The sequence below is a fragment of the Leucopleurus acutus genome, assembly GCF_964270905.1.
Source record: "Leucopleurus acutus genome assembly, chromosome: 8".
Classification (NCBI taxonomy): Eukaryota; Metazoa; Chordata; class Mammalia; order Artiodactyla; family Delphinidae; genus Leucopleurus; species Leucopleurus acutus.
This window is the reverse complement of record NC_139151.1, coordinates 1,373,386-1,391,436: the sequence shown is the minus strand read 5'-3', so window position 1 is coordinate 1,391,436 and position 18,051 is coordinate 1,373,386. Positions and strand designations below refer to the sequence as shown.

General features: G+C 61.7%; 2 protein-coding genes across 2 annotated transcripts in view; one reads left to right on the top strand and one right to left on the bottom strand.

Moving 5' to 3' along the window:
• The window catches only part of GLB1L2 (galactosidase beta 1 like 2), a gene marked incomplete at both ends in the record, with an annotated part of 36,749 nt that extends 30,896 nt beyond the window's left edge, over positions 1-5,853 (top strand). The window contains 10 exons of the mRNA XM_082844075.1: positions 388-525; positions 1,007-1,087; positions 1,490-1,596; positions 2,107-2,247; positions 2,424-2,552; positions 2,788-2,866; positions 4,676-4,763; positions 5,013-5,124; positions 5,509-5,625; positions 5,770-5,853. Of these exons, the coding sequence (XP_082700201.1) occupies positions 388-525; positions 1,007-1,087; positions 1,490-1,596; positions 2,107-2,247; positions 2,424-2,552; positions 2,788-2,866; positions 4,676-4,763; positions 5,013-5,124; positions 5,509-5,625; positions 5,770-5,853 (1,076 nt within the window). The remainder of the gene's footprint in view (positions 1-387; positions 526-1,006; positions 1,088-1,489; positions 1,597-2,106; positions 2,248-2,423; positions 2,553-2,787; positions 2,867-4,675; positions 4,764-5,012; positions 5,125-5,508; positions 5,626-5,769) is intronic.
• Positions 5,854-11,450: 5,597 nt separating this feature from the next.
• On the bottom strand, positions 11,451-17,189 carry B3GAT1 (beta-1,3-glucuronyltransferase 1; the record flags this gene model as incomplete). Its single annotated transcript, XM_082844728.1, has 4 exons — positions 11,451-11,537; positions 12,312-12,608; positions 13,044-13,552; positions 17,078-17,189. The coding sequence occupies 4 exons, from the start codon at positions 17,187-17,189 to the stop codon at positions 11,451-11,453; spliced, it is 1,005 nt and encodes a 334-aa protein (XP_082700854.1).
• Positions 17,190-18,051: the final 862 nt, after the last annotated feature.

Sequence of the window (18,051 nt, the reverse complement as noted above, 5' to 3'; positions counted from 1 at the left end):
TGCTGTCCGATAGGTCCTTGTGTAGGTCTCATTTCTTTGACCAATGCCGGGGTTTTAAATATAGATATTAACCATTCATATTCCTCCTCCGCTGTTTCTGTCTGTGTCATGGGCTCATTTTCCAGTCCAGGTGGGGCAAGGAGGTGGTCAGAACCGTGTCTCTAATTAGGTCTCTCTAACTGAGCCAGGTGGGCCTGAGCCGCAGCCCGTGTGAGGTGCAGACTCGCCTGGGGCTTGAAAGCAGCTCTGGGGCCGGGGTCCCGTCCTCCCGCCATGGACTGCGGTTGGGTTTAGGGAGACCTAAGGACGGAGCTGTGAGGGGGACCCTGAGCGGGGACCGGGCTCACGGTGTCCCAGGCACCAGCTCTGTGCACCCTTCTCCCACAGAGGTTTTGAAAACTGTGTCGGCCATCATCAACGCTGGCTCATCCGCCAACCTGTCCATGTTCCACGGTGGCACCAACTTCGGCTTCATCGGTGGAGCCGTGCACTTCCAGGACTACAAGTCCGATGTCACCAGCTACGGCAAGTACCCCCGACGTGGCGCCCCACGCCCGTGCCTGGGCTCTCGCGGGGCATCCCTCGGGGACAGCAGCTGGCACCTCTAATGTGAAGGCAAGGTTTTGTCCGGACTGTCACTTTTAAGCTGCCAGGGCCGTAGGTGACAAGCCAGCTGACGTGCCTGGGCCTTTGGATGCCAGCTGGGGAGGGGAGGGGGGCCCAGGCCGGGAGGGAAGGCCCTCAGGTGGGGGTAGCCCCTCCCCTCCTCAGGGCCTTGGGATGAGGTCACCCTGGCCCCTTGCCTGGAATGTAGGGTCTGGGCAGTTTGGGGGCATTCGGTAGTGTCTAGCGCGTGTGGTATTTTGACTGACAGCTCACATCAAGTGTTCTGCCTCCCGAATTGCTGGGGCGAGGACCCTGCTGCCCCACCAGCTCCTCCTGTCTCTCTTTGCCTCCACAATGCTGTCCTGGGGGCTGAGGCCTGTCTACGGCTAGTGTCTTGCAGACTATGATGCGGTGCTGACGGAGGCCGGGGATTACACGGCCAAGTACACAGGGCTCCGGGAGTTCTTCGGCTCTGTCTCAGGTAGCTGCACGCGCAGGCGCAGGCACAGGCGCAGCTGGGCACCGGCTGGCTGTTGCTCTGAGACCCCAGGAGACTTGCTTCTTCTGCCCCCAACCCCTCACCCCCGCCTCAGCCCCAGGTGATGCGTGTGGAGGAATGAGGACAGGCAGGTCTGAGCGACTGTTCTCATCCGAGTTGGGGTCTTGCCGCTTCACTTTCTCCTAGGTGTCAAGGTTCCTGAGGATGTGAGCAAGCCACTCCCTACCTGCCTCCTGGCCTCGTCTTCCTGGCGGGGTCTCGGCGGGCTGGGAGGGCCTGTTCTGCTGGGCTGGGGCAGGAGCTGGGGCCGGGGGGGGTGGCGCTGGAGGCACAACGACTGTTGGGGTCCTTTGGGGACGGCTCTGCCGTCTGCTTGTGTTGCAGGGGCCCCGCTTCCTGCCCCACCTGACCTTCTTCCCAAGACGGCGTATGAGCCAGTGATGCCAGCTTTATACCTGTCCCTGTGGGACGCCCTGCCCTACCTGGAGGAGGTGCGTGCTGCTGGTGGAACGGGCTGGCCCAGAGGAAGCGCCACCGCCTTGGGCTCCACTCCCCAACCTTAGAGCTCAGAGGAAAGAGGACAAACGCACGTGGGGGAGAAGCAGGAGGGACGAAGGGAACCAGAGGAGGAGCTGGTAGCACAGCGGGCAGTAGGCAGAGAGGAGGGAGGAGGCCGGGCGCGTTCCCCAGCGCCGGCTCAGGGCTGCTGTGGTGCAGAGATGACACTGGTCACAAAGCGCCGAGGCCACCGTGCGTAGCCTACCTTCTGTCCTTATCACGTGCCCTCCGTCGCTGTCCCCGAGAGCCTGGAGAGCCTTGCAGACTGTGACGAGAAACCAAAATCAGGATTGTGGAGCTTGATTGTGTAATAGAAGTCAAATAGAGAAAACGTTCCACCCCCGCGTGCTGACCCCCGTGGGTGCTGCCGGCTCCCCGCGCCCCCAGAAGGCGAGGCCGCCTCTCTGTGCTGAGCCTCTGCCTCCCGTCTCGTGTCTGTGCAGCCGGTCACCTCGGAGAAGCCGGTCAACATGGAGAACCTCCCGATAAATGGGGGAAATGGGCAGTCTTTTGGGTACACGCTGTATGAGACCACCATCACCTCTTCTGGCATCCTCAGTGCCTATGTGCGGGACCGGGGACAGGTAGGGGCGACCCTCTGAACCGCCGTGACCCACCGCACACCAGACCCCTCCCCTGAGGCTCTCGTGCAGCACCTGTGTGCGGAGATGGCCCATCCCCGCTGGCTGTGCTGCCCACTGGAACCTGGGGCCTTCGTTTCCCCCTGGCCCCTGTGCCATCACCTCTGAGCGCTCGGCAGGGACCCCCACGCCTCCCCCCTGCTGACACGGGGGGGTCTTGTCTGCTCCTCTGGCTGGTGTTTGTGAACACGGCCTCCATAGGGTTCCTGGACTATAAGAGGGAGAAGGTTGTCATCCCCTCGATCCAGGTTTGTCCCCGGGGTTGGGAGGCTGGTGCCAGGCGCCTCCTGGGCAGGTGTGGCGGGAGGCCTGGAGGGAGGCCTGGACGAGGGGGCTGCTCAGCCACTGAGCTGGGGGTGGGCATGGCTTTCTGATGAGCAGGGACCCCCATCCCGTCCTCAGGGTTCAGGGAGGACTGGGGCTCCACAGCTGTGACCCGGTGGTTGGGAATCAGGCTTCGTCAGCGCCCTCTGCTCCCAGCAGGGGTTCACGATGCTGAGGATCTCGGTGGAGAATCGCGGGCGGGTCAACTACGGGACTAATGTTGACGATCAGCGCAAAGGTGGGTCACAGCACACGCGTGGCTGTCCCTTCTCCACAGCAGCACCTGCAGGTCATGGAGGCTGATGCCATAGGTGGGGCCATGGGGGCCCATCGCAGGGAGGTGGGTCCCGGAGGCCACTGGATGGAGGTGGCGTCATGGAGGCCACTGGAGAGAGGTGGGGTCGTGGAGACCCCTTAGAGGGAGGTGGGTCCCGGAGGCCAGTGGACGGAGGTGGGGTCATGGAGGCCACTGGACGGATGTGGGGTCATGGAGGCCACTGGACGGATGTGGGGTCATGGAGGCCCCCGGAGGGAGGTGGGTCCCGGAGGCCCCTTGGAGGGAGGTGGGTCCCGGAGGCCCCTTGGAGGGAGGTGGGTCCCGGAGGCCCCTTGGAGGGAGGTGGGTCCCGGAGGCCCCTGGAGGGAGGTGGGTCCCGGAGGCCCCTGGAGGGAGGTGGCGTAGGACCCGTGCCTTCTTGGTTCTTCACACTGAGTTTCTTTTTGATGCACCTTGGAAACCTCTGGGTGACCTCCTTTGTGGCGGGGAGGAGGGTACAGGACGTACGTGAACAGCATGCTCTTGGTGGCCCTCCCCGCGGGAATATCCCACCGGGCTCTCTAAACCTCTGCTTGAACTTGCCTCTTTCTCATCATTTATCAAAATGTGGGTGGTTTTATGTAAGTTAGGAAGTAGGACCTCGGACAATAAATCCTGCCCTGGAGCGCGCCCGGCGGCCTCGGACAGTAAACCCTGCCCTGGAGCGCGCCCAGCGGCCTCGGACGGTAAACCCTACCCTGGAGCGCGCCCGGCGGCCTCCTGGCTCTCGTGGCTGTTCGCTTTTGTCACCTCGGGGGAAGTGATGTGGCCCAGCCCCGGGGACTTCTGTGTCCTGGGGATGTGCCCCTCCAGAAGGGCCTCGGTGTGCTTCCCCTCCCCTCCGCTCCCCCCCCGAAAGCCCCCCGGGTTCCTTCCTCGGTCTCAGCTTCTTCCCTAAGGAGCTCGTGGTGCTGGCCGCCCTCACTTCCTCTGTTCTCCTGGGGGCAGAGAGCATGGCAGCCTGCCCAGTCACAGGCCCTGCCGGGGGTATGCAGTCCCGTCCTCTGGAAGGGTTCAGTGTTCACAAGTCACAGACCTCCTGTCCAGAGCCATGTGCACCCCCTACACCTGCACCTGCAGTTCAGGAGGGTCGGCAGCCCTCTGAACACCTCCAGCCTGTCTGGGTTCCCAATCTGGCGACTCAGCAGCTCTGTGACTGAGAGGATGCAGGACACCCAGTGGATCCCACCCCGAGGTGCTGGGAAGTCACTGTTCAAGTGTGTGCAGTGCCTTAGCCTTGGGCGTTCTGGCCACGGTGCTCTCTGTTCACAATTTAAATACTTGAAAAAAAACCTTTAATGTTGGCTTGTGTAGAAGATTTCTGGCTGAGTTACTAGGTCTGTTTCGTCTGGGACTCCACTGAACAGACCTCAAAGCCAGGCTGGAGCCACTGTGACCTCTTGGAGGCCTCCTTTCATGGTGTTGGAATTCTCAGCCCCCAAAAGGGAGCGTTCCCCTCCCAGGGGCCGGAGGCCGACACTGCCCTCGGGCGCCTCCTTCCCTGCACACTAGGGCCTGGCAGGCGCTGCTGTCACTTGCTCTCATGGCTTTGGGGCTGCAGGGAAAGGTTTTATGCGTGCAAAGAGCCCCCTAGGGGTGCTGGCCCTTCAGCAGGAGTCCTTTGTTGAACCTTCCAGAAACGTTCTGTGTGTTCTGTGTATGTGCCCGGCCGGCGGGTCAGCCGTTCCCCCACCGTCGGCCTCGCTCAGTGTCTCCGCCTCGTCCCCACAGGTTTAATCGGAAATATCTATCTGAATGATTCTCCCCTGAAAAAGTTCAAAATCTACAGCCTGGATATGAAGAAGAGCTTCTTTCAGAGGTGGGTCCTGCCCTGCACAGCGTGGGAGCAGCTGGACGGCCTTCAGGAGAACCAGGAGGCCCGAGGCTGCCCCAGGCTTGGTGCCCGCCCCAGGCTTGGTGCCCGCCCCACACCCCTCCGCCACGGCCTGAGAACCGGAGCCCGAGCGCTCCCCTGCTCCTCTGCCCGGCTGCCACTGCTGTGCCGGTTCACAGGGCGGGGAGGACCTGAGAAGGCGCCCCCACCCCTCATCTTCTGTCCTGCCCATAGGTTCCACGCAGACAAGTGGAACCCTGTTCCTGACGTGCCCGTGTTCCCTGCTTTCTTCTTGGGGCTGCTGGTGGTCTCCCTCTCCCCCTGTGACACCTTTGTGAAGCTGGAGGTTTGTAGCCCCGCCTGCCAGGTGCTCTGGGCTCCGCTCCTTGGGCCCCCAGCCTGGTGCTTGGCCTCCTGGAGCCCCCCTACCACGTGTGCCCGGAGGGTCTCCGTCGTGGCCTCCCTGGGTGGGGGTGGGATCAGAGCAGAGGGACCACCTGGTGGGCTTCTCAGGTCCGGGCTCCGGTGGTCCGGGTGCCCTGCCGGGACTCAGCGCTAGAGGGAACGGGCTCTGGCGCTCCCCTCCCGGTACCAAGCGGCTGTTGGAACGAGTCTGGTCCCTGGGAAGCTGAGAGGAGAGCCCAGGGCCTGTGTGCGCCTCTGCCTCCCGTGTGACTCTACGTTCGGTGGTTTATGTGGTCACCTAACACCTCCTCTCCTCTGCTTAAAGGGTTGGGAGAAGGGGGTTGTATTCATCAACGGCCAAAACCTTGGACGCTCCTGGAACATCGGGCCCCAGGAGACCCTCTGCCTCCCAGGTGCCTGGTTGGACCAAGGCCTCAACCAGGTGGGAGCACTTTTCCCGGGACCCCTTCTCATCCCTGCCCTCCCTGTCTCACGGTGTTTCTCCGGGGGCCCTTGGTGGGCAGAAGAGGACAGAAGTTCTGACGGGCCCGATCTGGCTCCGAGACAGACTGGCCGTGTCCCCCAGGTCGTCTTCGAGGAGAAGATGGCGGGTCCGGTGATACAGGTCACGGAAACGCCCTGCCTGGGCCGGTACCAGTATCTGAACTGAGCAGCCCCCAGGCCTCCTGGCAGGGCAACAGCAGGCCCTCCTGCCCACGGCTGCAGTCCAGACCCTCCCCTGCACAACCAGAGAAGCGGATTGGGGGCGAGGGAGGGCCCCTCCCCGAAGAGCTTCCCGGCTCTGTGGCTGCTGCCGTCCACCTTCACTGCTCCCGCGGGCGGGATGGGGGGTCTGGCTGGGACTGTCCCCCGTGGGGGTGAGTGGGGCATAGCTCCTGGACAGTCTGCTCTGAGTGTCCCCGTGGGCCCTGTTTCTGAGCTGGGAGGCGCATCACCATTTGTGGAGGGTGGGGGCACCTGGGCCAGCCTTCTCCGCCATCCAGGGAGGAAGTCGGGGCGGTGGAGGGACCCCGGCCCCCTTCCACCCCGCTCGGATCGCCTCTGACGGTCAGGAACGCTGGGCCTTACCTCCCAAGACAGCGTGTTTCCCTCTCATTCCACGAGGGGCAGTGCCAGCCCAGGAGGAGAGGCAGCTGCTCCGGAGGGTCCAGGAGGCTGCGGGCAGAAGGTGCGGTCGCAGGGGCCTGGGCAGGAGTATTGGGGTCCCGGGGCCCCCGCCCTGGGCCAGGCGGCGGGGGAGGGGCAGCCTTCCTTCCAGTTGTCCGTCCAGACCCCGGACAAGCCCCCACGGGATGAGTCCCGTGTTAGGGCTCGGGTTCGCTGCCTTGAATTGCGGTAAAGCCACAGAGTTGCATCTCATCCTCCTTGGTGGTGTTTCTCTGACCCCACTTGTGCCGGGCACACGCTAGCCCGGCCGTCGCCATGCCGACGAAGACTCGGCTGTTGTGGTGTGGTGGGCAGGGTGGGGCCGTGTTGGGTGGCCAGGAGCGGCACGTGCGCTGGCCACAGTGCTGAGTGTGCCTCCCCAGCGACGTCTGGATCCTCCTGCCACAAACGGACGATCTCCATTCATAGTCCAAGTGGAAGAGCGGCTTCCTCCGGGAGTGGGGACCGGGTGGGGAACAGCAGGCTGAGAGCCTCCCAGCAGCGCCCTCCTCCCCACGGCCGGGAGCCCGTGCTTGGCTTACGAGGGGTCTGCACGGCGGCAGTGGTGCGCAGCCCCTGGGCCCAAAGAGTGGAGCCGGGTCAAGGGCAGACGGTCACAGGGGGCTGGGCCCAAGGGTCCCGCTGGGGGCAGAGAAGTGGAGCTTATTGAAGTGAACCTGGTGGACCATGGCTGGGGGTCCCAGTCCCTGATCTCGTCCAAACTCACCAGCTCTTCCTGTGCCGCCTTGAACCGGGAGCCCAGGGCTGGGCGGTGAGAGCGGGCTCTGTGGACGGGGCCAGCCTGGCCGCTGAGCCACCCTGCCTGACCTATGCCGCGTCCCATGAAGCGCGTGGGGGGCTTCCGCTGGGGAGTGTGCACGGAGCTTGGGTTTGGAAGACTCAGGGTGACGCCGTCTATGCGATGAAGAGTTCTCTGGCATTGCTTTTCCTCACCCACCTGCTCGCAGACGTGCGGCCCTTCCTGGGTGAGGTCCCTGGGCCAACCTGCCTGCCCCGTGACCCCAGCTTCCTGTCCAAGCACCTTGGCAGGCAATGTGCTCCTCGTCACCCCGGCCTCCAGGTGCTGGGCATCTCAGGCTGCTCCCAGGCCGCCTCTGCCCTCACTCGGTGTGGAGGCCTCGCCCACGGGCCTTGACAGCAGTCTCCACACTTGTTCTCTCCCACGTTCATCCCCGTCGGGGCTCCAGGCACCACTGTCCACTCACCTCTCCTGTGAGTGTAACAAGCACATGACCCCAAACTTACTGTCACGTTGTCCCCTGCAGTCTGCCCGGAGCAGCGGACACAGTTCTGTTCTGTCTGGGGAACTCGTGGCTGTACTTGCACCTCACGTCCAGCCCATCAGCAAACCCCTGACCCGTGTCCAGAGCCCGCCCGCTGCCCTCTCGTCAGGGCTGCGCCTCGTCTGACTCACCGTTGTCTCGGGCCTGTCTCGGGCCGCCTGCCCGTGTCCTGTTTGTTGGCAATACAGGAAGCGAGCGCTTCTAAAAGGCCGGTTAGACTGGGTCCGTCCTCTGCTGCAAACCCTCCGACAGCCTCTCTTTCACTCCCTAGCTGCAAGCTTCGCCCTGGTTCCGGAGCAGAGTGTCTGTGCCCCCTGCTCCCACGTGTGACCCACCCCCCGCCCCCAGTCAGCTGCCCTCAGTGGCCTGTTAGCTAAGCGCTCTCCCGCGGGGGGAGCTTCTCTTTCCTGGACCCAGTTCTCTGCACGTCGGCTCGGAGGCCACCTGGCCAGGGGGGCCTTTCTGAGGGCCCAGGTGGGGTGCCAGCACCTCTCCAGCTGCACTCCGCCCCGCTTGCCTCATCCGTCACCTTGGAACTGATGACGGTTGTCGGAGCACCCTGGCCCCGGGCATCTGTGTCCTCTCCGGAGAAGGCAGCCCCGGGCAGGCAGAGCTCTGGCTTCCACGGCCCTGTGCTGTGCCAGGAACGAGGCGTGTCCCCCCAAGGCACCTGATAGTACAGGTTGGACGGTTAAATGAATGAGGAAAACTAAGGCAGGGCTGAGGAAGATTAAGACTGTTAAAAACCATATTTGACTTTTAATTTCAAAACAAATTAAATACAGTTAAATTAAAACACCCGATAGTGCAGCTTGGGGGCTCCACCTTCCCCGTCTCTGTCCTCCGGCCCCCACCCCACTCCTGTACAGGGGGGAGCAGGGAACACACTGCGTTTGGAAAACAAACTAGCCATGGACCCAGTTCTGATTCATAGCAAACTCATTCCCAATGAAGGCGAAAGCTGCAGTCCATCAGGGTTGTAATTATAAATAAACACACGTGCAGCTAAGAGAGGGTATTAGGTGAAAACAATAGAAATACCATCTGCCAAAAAAAAAAGAGGAGCCCATGTTGTCATCACCAAGTTTCCTGAAACGAGCCCTGGGTTCCGGGCCAAGGCGGCCCGAGCCCAGCCAAGCTGCCCCTGTGTTCGGTGCTGGTCCCGGCGAGTGAGGCAGAGTAGTGCCCTGCATGAGTTCACTCGCTCGACGGTGCCCGCCCTCGCCCACCCTCCCTTCCCCCACCACCCAGATGGTTCCCAGGCAACCATGGGTGTGGGACGTCCTGCAGGTGGCTCAGGGCCCTCAGGGACATGAGCCCTCCCTCGAAGGTTCGTGACTATGCTGAGGAGTTAAATCCACTTCAAAAACAGGCAGCCGATACTCCGTGAATGTTAGGTCGCTGGGCTGCGGCCCACTGCCCACCCACCCATGCACCCAGGAGTGGGCTCTCCATGGCCCGCAGACCCATCCCATGAGTCTAAGTGGAGTAGAGCTATTAGCGGTTAAAAGTAAACACCTGTTTAGCGGGCTCAGGCCCTTCCTCTGCCTCCACAGGGGAGGAAAATTGTGCTTCCAACGCTCAGGAGTGTGAGTGGAGACCGGCGGAGGGCCGGCCCCGTCGGGAAGCCAGGGAGACAGGCACCTCTCCTCCTGGCTGAGGGCCGCGCACGGTTCCTTGTCTGGGGCGGCCGGGCGGCCGGACATGAGGCCGGCTTGCTCTTCGCGTCCCCAGTTTAGGGAGAAGGGAGGTTTTACTTCCCACTCGGTGTGTAAATCGCATGATTTCCAAAGCAGTGTGTGCTCAGGTATCCTGCCCTTGGGGTCCAGATCATCTCTGCCCCCTTCCGTAAATCCCTCTGCTAAGCCAGAGTCCCCCAGCCAGGGGCAGGGAGGAGCCCTGGGACCGCCCGGGCCCCTCCTCTCTCTTCCTGGCCCACCTGCTCCCTCGAGCCCCTGAGCCCTGTGGTTCTCATGGCTCTGGGTTGGGGGCTCCTGCCTCCCCAGTCCCAGCCCAGGCGAGGGGCCCGGAGCCCAGTGGGCGTTGGGGAGGTGCCGTGTGGTCTATACCCTGTGCTGGGTGGAGGGCCCACCTCCTTCCTTGCGCTGGGACAAGAGCCAGGGAGGGCGCTCTGCTCCCTCCATGAGGTTGAGGTATGGGGAGAGCAGCCCTCTGGCAGCCTGACTCCCCGCACACAGGGCTGGCCGCCTGCCGGGAGCACAGACAGCCTTGCGCTCCGCAAGCAGGAGCCAGAGGAAAGCCGGCCGGAGGGGCTGCATCTCCTCGGAGCAGCTCGTTCCTGATGCCGGGGGTGGGGGCTGCTTGCCGTCTTTCGCAGTCCCTGGCCAGGTGTCCTGTGTGGTCGTGGGGCCTCGAGGGGCAGCTGGGGAGCCCTCTGCTGGACTGCTGGGGTCTTTCGCCCCCTCCCAGCCTGGCATCACTCCCGGGCTTGGGGCCCATGGTGTCTGCCCCGGCCGGCCCTGCCAGGGCAGATGGAACAGAACAACAGGTCCGGGGTTTCTATGCTTTAGGGTCTCCGTCCTTTGTCCTGGCATCAGGCCGGTCTCTCTGAAGGCCCCAGAGTAGAAAGGAGGGTGACGGCGATTCCACAGGAGTCCGCCTCGGAGGGACCACCCGCGTGGGGAGCACAGGTGGCCAGGAGCAGGTCTGAGAAGGGGGCTCCTGTGATGGGGAGAAGAATGGGGGAGGCGTGAGGGAGCCGCTGGATCCTGGGCCCCTGAAGCGTCACCCAGGAGCTCTGCAGAACCCACCCCCGGGTCCCCACTGAGAGGCCGGGAGCGGGAGAGGCAGGGAGTGATGCTCTGTCCCGACACAGTCTCAGTGGCAGCGACTGAGGTGATTTTCTAAGTTCAGGGGACAAGATAAGCAGACCCCCTGTGGTCCCCTGTGGGCAGGGCCATTGCCCAGGTAATACAGAAGCTGCAGCCTGACTCCTAGGCCAGAGGACAGAGGTGTGTCCCACTGTCTGAGCTCCCACCTCTGATGAGATCACAGAGAAGCTCATAGAAAATTCCTCACTTTGCCAATCACTTGGCACAGTTCACTTCAGCTTTACTCAACCTCATTCCTTTGCCTCTAAAACACAGATGGAGCCTGTGACCTACAGCAATACAGGGTTTTAACCAAATAAAGAGACTTCTCCGGAGGTCCAGTGGTCAGGACTCTGCGCTTCCACTGCAGGGGGCATAGGTTCGATCCCTGGTTGGGGAACTAAGATCCTGCATGCTGCGTGGCTCGGCCAAAAAGAATCAAACAAATAAAAATAGCAACACTTAGGCAGGACTTATTATGTGCCAGACTGTTCCTGGTGCCTCAACAACCCATTCTGCAGATGAAGAAACTGAGGCCTACAGAAAGAAAGGTCAAACCGAGGAAAGTGGTAGCTTGGGAGTCAGGCGAGGCTCCTCGGTCCACGCTTTCACCAGGACGGAGGAGGCACCTGCAGGAGACAGAGCCTGGGCGGGTCCACACAGCAGCGCCTCATAAGGGGACCGGCTGGTGGCCAGGATAACAGTGGTGATGACAGGGAGCTGTCACCAGGCGGTGCCTGGAAGGTGAGGCCTTCCAAGCAGCTGGTGGAAGAACCACCCAGCCACGGGGGGAGGCTGGCTCCTGTCGACTTCAGCTATGCCTCCTCTACTCCACGGGGCATTTGCTCTGACCTTCACGATTAAAGACTAAGAGGAAAAGTCTTGGCAGATTTACTCTGCATCCAAGCTTGGGTGGCCCGCCCAGTGCGTCACCTGCCTGCATCCCCCTACCTGTGTCCTGGGGCTCAGATCTCCACCATGGGGTCAGTGAAGCCTTTTTTCCCCTCGTTCACCAGCACCGGCTTCTCAGTCCGTGTGTGCCAGACCAGGATCTGTGTGTTCAGAGACGTGAGACCACATGGGGCAGGCCCCTGACCTCGCCCTCCCACCCCTGCCCCCTCTCCTTCTGCCCTTGTTCCAGCAAGATTTTCTCCATTGTTCTATATTTCTACCTACGCCCTCATTCTTGCTTTTTGTACATAGGCTGCATTCAAAATATCTGTTGGAAACAGAAAGTCTACAGCTACAGAAAAGAGACAAACAGGTCTCAAGGTTTCCTCTTGCTTCTCATCCTCCCCTGCATTTCTTGATGGGTCCAGAGGGAGAGAGAGTTCCGCGACCTTCAGCTCAGCTAAGTGACAGCCCAGGCCCTGGCTGGAGAAGTCCGAACTTGAAGCAGCGTGTGTGTGTGTGCATGCATGTGCGTGCATGAACATACGTATATGTATGCCTGTGTTGTGCATACGCACACCCATGTATGTTCCATGCATGCGTGCATGTATGCGTGCACATGCATATGTATATGTGTGCCCGTGTCTGTGCATGTGTGTGCACACATGGAGGTGTGTCTGGCAGGAGGGTCGTGGAGCCCAGCTGCTTCGAGGTGAGGGAGGGATTCAGTCCTGGGCTCTGTCTTGCCGGTCACCCCTCCTTGCTCCCCCGCCTGCCATCACTGTGGCTCCTGAAGGGCGATAAGCTGCCGTCTTGGGAGGCTGGTTCTTCGCAGGCTGTCTGGGGCCCTATTTCCTTCTCCCTGACCTAGAGGGAGGGCTTTGTGGGCTGGAGAAAGCTTGCGTTGCAGCTGTCAGCTCTGCTGAGGGGCTTACCTTGGTGCAGTTGGCCGCCTTGGGCTCCAGGTCACCGAGGGTGACAAGTTCTCGCAGGAGGCTGCTTTCCTGGTAGCCTCCCTTCACGCCGCGGAGCTTGAAGTAGGCCTGGCTTCGCTGCAGAATGAGCCGCAGGTTGACCGCAAACCCCGCCATGTCTATTGCAAACGGCCGGTGGGGGTCGAACACAGTCTTCCAGCCGACCACCTTCCCGGCCCCATTGACCCTCGGGGCCTCGTACCGAAGGCCGCCGACGAAGGCTACGGGCCACACGGACACCCGCCTGGTGCTGCGCATCTACAGAAGGAGAAGGGTCAGGGCGCCTGGGCAGGGATGGGAGTCGGGGCACCCGGGCTGCTCGGGGTGGGCATCTGCGGAGGAGCAGGCCTGGGCTGTGGGCAAGGCCACCCCTCCAACCAGCTGATACTCGCCTTGTCACGTGACCTGCCCTCTTTGTCCTTTGCTGCAAAACTTCTGTCTCCCCAATTTAGAGTCTGAAATGACTCCTTCCCTTCCCCCCACACTGTCGTGACTCCCAGACCCGGAGGACACTCAGAGAGTCGACAGGGAACCCCCTTTCCCTGTCCCCCCACTGGAAGCCCTCATGCAGACAGTGCCCGGAAGCCAGGGCTGCGGCCGAGGCCGATCTCCTCCCCCTTCGCCAGCCGGGGCTGAAGGCCGCGCCGGGTCCGCACCCTCCCCGGGGCCCATATACGTCCACGAAGCGCGCACCTCCTCGAAAACCTCCAAGCTGTAGGTGTTGTCGTCGTCCGCGAAGTACACGACGCCGGGCTGGCTGGAGTTGCGCGGGAAGGTCTCACGCAGCCAGCGCAGGGCCAGGTTGCGCTGCATGGTGCCCCGCGGGATGCGCGGGTCGCGCGCGTCCCCGCGCAGCTTGTAGTTGCGCGGCGTCTCCACATGCAGGTGCGTGTAGTTGAGGCCGGTGTCGCGCAGGAGGCGCGCGGTCAGCGGCGTGCGGCGCGGCGCGTCCTCCACCACCAGCCAGTGCAGGTTGGGCACGTGCAGCAGTGTGTTGGCCAAGCGCGTCAGCTCAGCCTTCTGTACCGGGCGGCTGTAGGTAGGCGTCACCACGTGGATGGTGGGCAGCGTGTCGGACCAGGGCGGGGGCCGCGTGTACACGTACTCGGTGCGCACCACCTCCACGATGTCGCGGTCGGACATGCAGTACTCCCTGGGGTCCACGCCGGGTGGCGCCTCGCGTCGGGGATCGCTGCCGTCATCTGCGGGTTGGAGGGGGGGCGGTGTGGGCAGCTCCGCAGCAGGTACCTCGGCCCCCCCCACCCCATGCAGCTTTCCTCTGCTCCACCCGCGGGAACGTCAGCGCATCCCTGCCTGGGGCCCTGTGGGCTGAAGCTGGCGGTCAAGGCTGCTTGCCTGACATCCTCCCCTGGGTTCTGCTAGTGGTGGCTCCCGAGATGACACAGAAATAACCTCTCCCTCCTTCTCGCATTTGACAGCTCTGTAGCTATTTGACGGCAACTGGCCAAATTCCAAGATTGCATCCGCGGTTCGGGTTTTATGTGACAAAGTGTCCTCTCCTTACCACCCTATACCCGTCACACCTGGCCAGAGCTGACTGCACTGCCTCGCACAGGCTGGGGCTGCAGAGCCCCGGGCACTGCCTCCCATGCCGGAGGGCAGTGTTAGTGCTGTCGTGGCTACAGCACACCGTGGACCCGGGAGTCTGCGGTTACCTCGCCCCGATTTTTCACAAACCCTGGAGTCAAGCGGGGCTTACTTAATCCAGCTTCTGAATCTTGGTACAGAGTATCTGATACTTAACTACTGCATTTTCTTCTAGGCTGTTGCCCATAGCTGGCAAGATAATTCTGAACCCTGTGCCTGTCGTTGCTGACTTTATTCTCACATTTGTGCAAAGGGGCACAGGGTGGAGACCCATCTCAGCTCTTCTGGGGTTTGGTGTCTGTCTCCTAATCTGCACTTTCCGGTCACACTCTTTCAGCCACCTGGAACCCTACCTGCCCCACACCCAGCCGTGTGTGCCCATGTGTCCCCAAGGACCCCAGGAGAGGCGTGTGTGAAACCTGGCAGAGGCCTGGCCTCTGTGACACACTCACAGGGATGAGAGCCCCTCTCTCCGGAAGGCATCCTGCGCCCGCTGGGGCGGCTCTAATGACCAAGCTCTCTCTTGCATCCTGGACATTCTCCCCATGGGCAAAGCCAGCAGTCCTCTCATGAGGGGAAATCAGCCTATGGGTATTCTTTTTTTTTTAAAATGGTGTTGATTTATATCTTTTAAAAAAAATTTTTACTTAAAAAAATTTATTTATTTAGGCTGCGTTGGGTCTTTGTTGCTGGGCGCGGGCTTTCTCTAGTTGCAGTGAGTGGGGGCTACCCTTCATTGTGGTGCGTGGGCTTCTCATTGTGGTGGCTTCTCTTGTTGCATAGCATGGGCTCTAGGGTGCTCAGGCTTCACTAGTTGTGGCATGTGGGCTCAGTGGTTGTGGCTCGCGGGCTCTAGAGCGCAGGCTCAGTGGTTGTGGCGCACGGGCTTAGTTGCTCCGCGGCATGTGGGATCTTCCCGGACCAGGGCTCGAACCCATGTCCCCTGCATTGGCAGGCGGATTTGTAACCACTGCGCCACCAGGGAAGCCCCGACGGGTATGCTTGTTCTTAAAGAGTCCCTTCTCTCTGAGGTGTGTCTTCCTGTTTGAAAGGCTGTGGGCCCCTCACTGCTCTCACCCCATCTCAGCAGGAGGTGGCAAGCGTCAGAGGACTGACCTAGGGATCTGAGTGCCTGGGCTCAGACCCTGCGCCACTCTGTACTAACCATACGGCCGTGAGCAGGGTGCTTGGCTTCTGGTGCCTCAGTTTTAGAAACTGCAAAATGGAGCCAATACCTGCATCTCCTTTATCGAGTTGCATGTGGGTTAAAGGGCTCGTAACCCTGCCCCGAGGCTCACCATCCCTGGTAAGCGGCCCTGTTCCTCATGGCTTCTTGCAACTATGGAAAGGATGGCGTGAGTGGTTACCTGCAGGGGGCGAAGTGGGGTCCAGCCAGCTGCCGCCCCCTCCCTCCTTCCCATGGTTCTTGTTAGCCGGGGTGCTGGCGTGGGGTTGGACGCTGGGCACCGAGGGGCGGGAACACACGTGCTCCCGCCTCTCAGGGAGCTCCCAAAGGCCAACCAGACACCCACGGACACCCACGATGAGACACACAGTGGTAGCGGGAGCCTGCGCCTGGGCCATGGGTGCAGGGTCGGGAGACTAGCGCAGATGCAGGTAGCCAAGCGCACTTGCAGGAGGAGTTTTGGGTCAGACTGTGAAAGACAACAAGCTTGAGGGGAGCAGCTTCTGACCAGGGTATAAGTAAAGTTTAGTTTATCCTGCCGTGAGTAAAGTTTTGGAAACCAAGGCCCGGGAAGGACACTGAGAGTCCCTCTCCCTCCCTGTCCCTTTCTGCCGCTCAAATCACCCCCCGCCGCCGGCCCGGAGGGTCTGTGCCCTGGTACATTCTCCGCGCCTACGACAGGGCTGGGTCAGGCCTTCTGCCGCCTTTGGGTCCTAAGGCCTCCCTAACTTCCTTTGCTGCTGCCTTAGTTCTGTCTGTCTTGGCTGCTCTGGGGAGAGTGGATGCCAGTTCCCTGTCCTCAGGCAGGAAGGGCAGTGCTGAGCGAAGCAGCCTGGCGTCTCTGACCCCAGAGCCCTGCCGAGAATGGAAGCCACGTGGTATTATGTCCCTTTACATGTGGTAAATGTAGTGATGTGCTGTTGGGTGACAACTCTAAAATGATAAGCGCCAGGGACTTCCCTGGTGGTCCAGGGGTTAGGGCTCGCACTTGCACTGCCAGGCCCTGGGTTCAATCCCTGGTCGGGGAACTAAGATCCCATAGGCCCAGCAGCATGGCCACAAAAAACAAAAAAAAACAAAAGTAAGCACCAAGGAGAGGTGCTGGATTGGGAGGAGGACAGCTCCAGGTGCCCCAGCAGGCAGTGGGCACTTAGCCATCTTCAGCCTGGCCCTTCCTCACAGAAGCCTCAGGACCCACCGGGGCTGAGCAGGCCCCAATGTGTAACTGTGGAGCAGCCCAGCTTCAGATGGTGGCTCTTGGCCCTGCCTGCACCCGAATCACCAATTCCCAGCATCCCCCCACCCATCCCAGTCCTGTCAGCTTTCTCCCTGGGACGTGCCTGGGCACCTCTGTGTTTCATCAGGCTCCCCGGGCTGCCATGGGAGAAGGGATCGAACAGAGAGGGGGGGAGTGTGGGACTGGAGACTGGCCGTGAGGGGCAGGCGCGGGGGGATGCGCACGTGTACGGGTTTGGGGCATAGGGATCCCTGGTGTGAGAGGGAAAAGCTCTGGGCTGGGAGCCAGACAAAGCCAGTTCTAACCCGGCTCCGGGGGACTTGCCTCTGTCCAGCCTATTTTCAGCAGGTGGCACTGGATCAGGGCTTCCTGATCAGGAAAAGAGGAGCGAACAACACATTCGCCCTGAAAGGTTTTAAACAACGCAGGCCGGGAATCCTGGCCACCCACCTGAGCCCTCCCGGGTGCACGTCCTGGGAACAGGTGCAGAGTTGCCCCGTGAGTCTGTGCCTGTATGTGTGGCATCATCAGAGCCCCAAACGGCCCGAGACCCCCCTGCCCACGAGGGTACGGTCATCAGCCTGGCTCGTCCTCGGTTCCCCAGCTACCGAGCGGGTGAGAGTCAGGACTCCAGAAGTCCTGGCTGTGGTCACCCCATCAGCAAAGCCCGGCAGGTGGGGCCGGGCGGGGGCTCACCCTTGTGTGCGGTGAGCAGGGGCGCGATGGTGCTCTGGTGCCACACGGTGACCAGCAGCGTCCAAGGCAGCACGATGAGGAAAATCGCAAGGATGTCCCGTCTCTTCGGCATCTCCAAGGCTGGCTGGGCCCACAGCTCCTCGTTACCTGAGTGACGGCAGTGGACGGCGGCGAGCACAGGGGAGAAAAGAACAGGAATGGGCCGGGTGGGCCAGGCACGGGGCAGCGGGAAGCTGAATGCTGGCCAGCAGGCCTGACCACGCTCACAACCCACCCATTGCCGAAGCAGGTCTGCGGAGTCCGGCCCTACCGGAGTCTGGTGGGTGTTGCCTTCTGAGGTGGGTCAGGAACCCTGCGGGGTGGACACCTGCAAGAGAGAGCAAAGGTGGCGGCCAGAGACCTGGGCAGAACAGGTCCCCGCTGGCCGGCTCGGGACGCACAGCATCGTGTTTTCAGGGTGGAACCTGGCTTCTGCCAGTCCGTGGGGTGCGGCCAGCCTCTGTCCTCACAGGTGGCGGTGGGTGCTGTCCACTCAGGGTTCAGACACACCTGCCTGGGTTTAACCCCAACTCACTTCTGTGCCTCAGTTTTCTCATCTATGAAATGGGCGCCTTCAGCACCTACTTCCCAAGGCTTCTGGGAATTAAATGCGTTAACACCCGTGGAGCCCGTGGGCTGGCACCAGATGGACACAGCAAGCGCTCGGAACGAGTCAGCAGCTGTGATGGTCACAGGCTCGTGCCCAGATGGTTATTTCACAGCCTGGATTAAGGAGTGGACCCGGACACGATCTATTCTTGCGAAGCCCCCGCGGAGGTAGGGCGGAGGCCGGGCGCTGCAGCTGGGCGTCAGCCAGGAGACGTGCTCCCGGTGGGGCTGCCACGTCCCGGGGAGATGGCACTCAAATGGCAGCAGCAGGGGCTCCAGGAGCTCCAGGAGAGGTGCCCTGTGGGTAGAGTTCCCCTCTGGCCCGG